At 43.5% G+C, this 3,833-nt stretch overlaps 1 protein-coding gene across 1 annotated transcript; it reads left to right on the forward strand.

Annotated features, from left to right (window-relative positions):
- The first annotated feature begins 1,359 nt into the window (after positions 1-1,359).
- On the forward strand, positions 1,360-1,774 carry LOC108301646 (elongin-B-like). The gene has a single exon (XM_037736884.1). It carries the CDS (start codon positions 1,418-1,420, stop codon positions 1,772-1,774), a length of 357 nt encoding a protein of 118 aa, XP_037592812.1. The 5' UTR covers positions 1,360-1,417.
- The last annotated feature ends 2,059 nt before the right edge of the window (positions 1,775-3,833 follow it).

The raw sequence follows: 3,833 nt of genomic DNA on the forward strand, positions 1-3,833 counted from the left end.
AAAAAAAAAAAAAAAACTAGGAAAAGTATCTGTAGCTAATTTAACAAGAGTTAGTATAGTGTTATATAAAAAAGCTATTAAGATAAAACACTGTTTCCAACAGTACTGATGGGCAAAATGTATGAAAAGACAAAGGAGTTCATATGATTACAGATAACATGGAAAAGTTTTTCAATTTCAACTTCACCGGAAATCAGTGTAGCAGTTTTCGCTAAGCAAATTAGCCAAAATTGAAGAAAGAACTAGTTATATCATCCATAGCTGCTAGTATGTGATAAAACAAGGAACTGATATGTTTGGTGGCAATACAAAATTTGTACAATCCTCCAGTGTGGCAGTAAGTATGTGCAAGGATGTTAAAAATGTTCATGCTCTTTGGTAATTTAACACCAGGGAATTATCCTAAATGAGAAAAATATATGTATTATGCAGAAAGACACTTGTCAAAACATTATTTGTGGCTGCAAACCACCTGAATATTGAACAGTATGAAAACACAAGAGAAATTATTATATATTTATTTGAGGATATATTTATATAAATACATATGTTTATTAAATATTTGAGCAAATATGAATCAACATGGGCAACTTCCATAATCATAACGTTGAGCAGGAAACAAAAGTTGTAGAATACTTTACATGTTTCATGATACTAATTATATAAACTTCGAAACATGCAAATAATATTACATATTACTTAACAATACATACATATGTGGTAAAAGCATAAAGAAATGTATGAGCTGAATAATCACCAAATTTCAGACAGTGGTTACATATGTTAGAGATGGAGGGAGCTGCAAATGAGGATGATTACACAGAGGGTATCAATTGCATTGATAATGTTTGTTTTTGAGACATTGTTTCTCTCTTGCTGCCCAGGCTGGAGTGCAGTGGAGCTATCTCAGCTCACTGAGACCTCCGCCTCCCGGGTTGAAGCAATTATCCCGTCTCGGCCCCTGAGTAGCTGGGATTATAGGCATGCACCACCAGGCCTGGCTAAATTTTTTGTATTTTTAGTAAAGACAGGGTTTCTCCATGTTGATCAGGCTCGTCTCGAACTCCTGACGTCAGGTGATACGCCCACCTCGGCCTCCCAAAGTGCTGGGATTACAGGAGAGTGAGTCACAGCGCCTGGCCTGATAATGTTTTATTTCTTAAGCTCTGTGAGATACATGGATGTTCATTCCATTATTCTTTTTATCTTCTTGTATGTCTTCAGTCCTTCATGGTAAATTTACAATATTATGTAGCTATAAAATAGTCTCATAGAAAGCCAGTACGATAGCATGGAAAAAACGGCCTTCGCCGGGGGAGGCGGGGCGGCGCGGGGCACGCCAGGCCGCGCGCGGGCTGCCGGGAAAGGGGCGGAGCGCGACAGCGCCTGCGCAGCGACTGGGGAGGCTGTCGCCGCGATGGACGTGTTTCTCATGATCCGGCGCCACAAGACCACCATCTTCACTAACGCCAAGGAGTCCAGCACGGTGTTCGAGCTGAAGCGCATCGTGGAGGAAATCCTCAGGCGGCCACCCGACGAACAGCGGCTGTACAAGGACGACCAACTCTTGGATGATGGCAAGACACTGGGCGAGTGCGGCTTCACCAGCCAAACAGCACGACCACAGGCCCCAGCCACGGTGGGGCTGGCCCTCCGGGTAGATGACACCTTTGAGGCGCTGCACATCGAGCCGTTCTCCAGTCCGCCCGATCTCCTCGACATGATGAAGCCCCAGGACTCGGGAGGCAGCGCCAATGAACAAGCTGTGCAGTGAGGGCCGCCCAGAGGCCCATACCCCGCAATGAAAGAGGTTTGGGAGTCAGAAAAAAAATAACATGGAGAAAGTTTGTACTTTAATGACATTAAGTTAAATAAATTACATATTCAAAATGATTACAACTACTTGAAAGCCATCCAAAAATCTTGCAAAGAAATAACCCCCAAAGTTACTATTTTTCACATTGGATGGTGATGTTATTACCTCCTTATTCCTTTAAAACTTTTCCTCTATGTTCTCTTACGATTGACATTACAAATATAATTGAAAACCAATAAATCTACTTTAAAAATAAGCATGGCGTATTTATTAGTTACTAAGCCATTTGAACTATTATGTCACATTTGATTTGTAAATTAATGTTCTGCTTAGCTTTGAGTCTAGCATTGTGTGTAAGATGTGGAAGGATGGAAAAGACCGGAAAGAGCAGAGGTTGGCGGGGACCTGAGTTAGCCGATGAAGGGGTATGAAGGCAGGACGGGGCCGGGCGCAGTGGCTCATCCCTGTTGTCTTAGCACTTTGGGAGGCTGAGGAGGGAGGATCACTTGAGCTCACGAGTTTGAGACCAGCTTGGGCAGGGTAATGGGAGCCTGTCTCTACAAAAAATTTAAAAAATTAGTTGGGCATGGTATGGTGTGCCTATGGGCCCAGCTACTCAGGAGGCTGAGGTGAGACAATTGCTAGGGTACAGGAGTTTGAGGTGGTGGTGAGCTATGATTGCACCACTGCACTCAAGCCTGGGTGACACAGTGAGACCCTATCTTAAAAAAAAAAAAAAGAGCCGGGCACGGTGGCTCAAGCCTGTAATCCCAGCACTTTGGGAGGCCGAGGCGGGTGGATCACGAGGTCAAGAGATCGAGACCATCCTGGTCAACATGGTGAAACCCCGTCTCTACTAAAAAAAAAATACAAAACATTAGCTGGGCATGGTGGCGCGTGCCTGTAATTCCAGCTACTCAGGAGGTTGAAGCAGGAGAATTGCCTGAACCCAGGAGGCGGAGGTTGCGGTGAGCCGAGATCGCGCCATTGCACTCCAGCCTGGGTAACAAGAGTGAAACTCTGTCTCAAAAAAAAAAAAAAGAAAGAAAGAAAAAGAAAGCAGGGTGGGCCAAGGCTTGCTGTTCCAAATTCCTGAAGTGTTTGAGGAAGATTATTCTGATTGTTGTGGTAAGGTTGGCTTCCAAAATGAGACTTGAAGTGGCAGCAAGGTTCTTTATATGAAAGTAAACAACAGAAAATTCACTCTGTTGAGAGAAGGAATAAATGAATGGAAGAATAAGTCAGAGCTAATATTAATTGAGGCCCTTAATTCTTAGATACTGTTCATTAGATACTGTTATTTCAATGATTTCCCATGGATCTTAGAATTTTAGAAGTGGCATGGGTCTTTGAGAGCATTTAACTTCTTTATGTTATAGTCAAACAAACTAAATTCCAGAGAAGCTGAATAACACTACCAAGTAAATAAAAGAGAGTATTTGGACTTTTCTTTCATCCTACTATTTCCTTTCCTAAAAAAAAGCAGGTGGGCCGGGCACAGTGGCTCATGCCTGTAATCTCATCACTTTGGGAGGCCTAGGTGGGTGGAGTTCATGACCAGCCTGGCCAACATGATGAAACTTAGTCTCTACTAAAAACACAAAAATCAGCCAAACGTGGTGGCAGGTGCCTTTAGTCCCATCTACTCAGGAGGCTGACCTGTAGTCCCAGCTACTTGGGAGGCTGAGGCAGGAGAATCACTTGAGCCTGGGAGGCAGAGGTTGCAGCGAGCTGAGATTGCACCACTGCACTCCAGCCTGGGAGACAATGAGACTCCACCTCAAAAAATAAATAAATAAATAAAAAGCAAGTGGGGGCCTAATCTTTTAACAAGAAAATGTACTACAAATTCCTTGGCCTGCCCTTTGCCACTTACAGAAAACCCCTGACAATCTGGCTCCACCTTATCTCCCACTAATCCTCCGGAACAAGCATGGGATTTTTGGCATACTCACCAGTAAGGCCCTCCACCCTTCTCTCTGCCTAGCTAAAACAATTCATCTTTCAAGGCACAACT

Source organism: Cebus imitator, unplaced genomic scaffold (assembly GCF_001604975.1).
Source record: "Cebus imitator isolate Cc_AM_T3 unplaced genomic scaffold, Cebus_imitator-1.0 Scaffold0, whole genome shotgun sequence".
Classification (NCBI taxonomy): Eukaryota; Metazoa; Chordata; class Mammalia; order Primates; family Cebidae; genus Cebus; species Cebus imitator.

Excerpts from the sequence above, each read along its gene's own strand:
- LOC108301646 (XM_037736884.1), top strand. The coding sequence starts at position 1,418 with ATGGACGTGTTTCTCATGATCCGGCGCCACAAGACCACCATCTTCACT.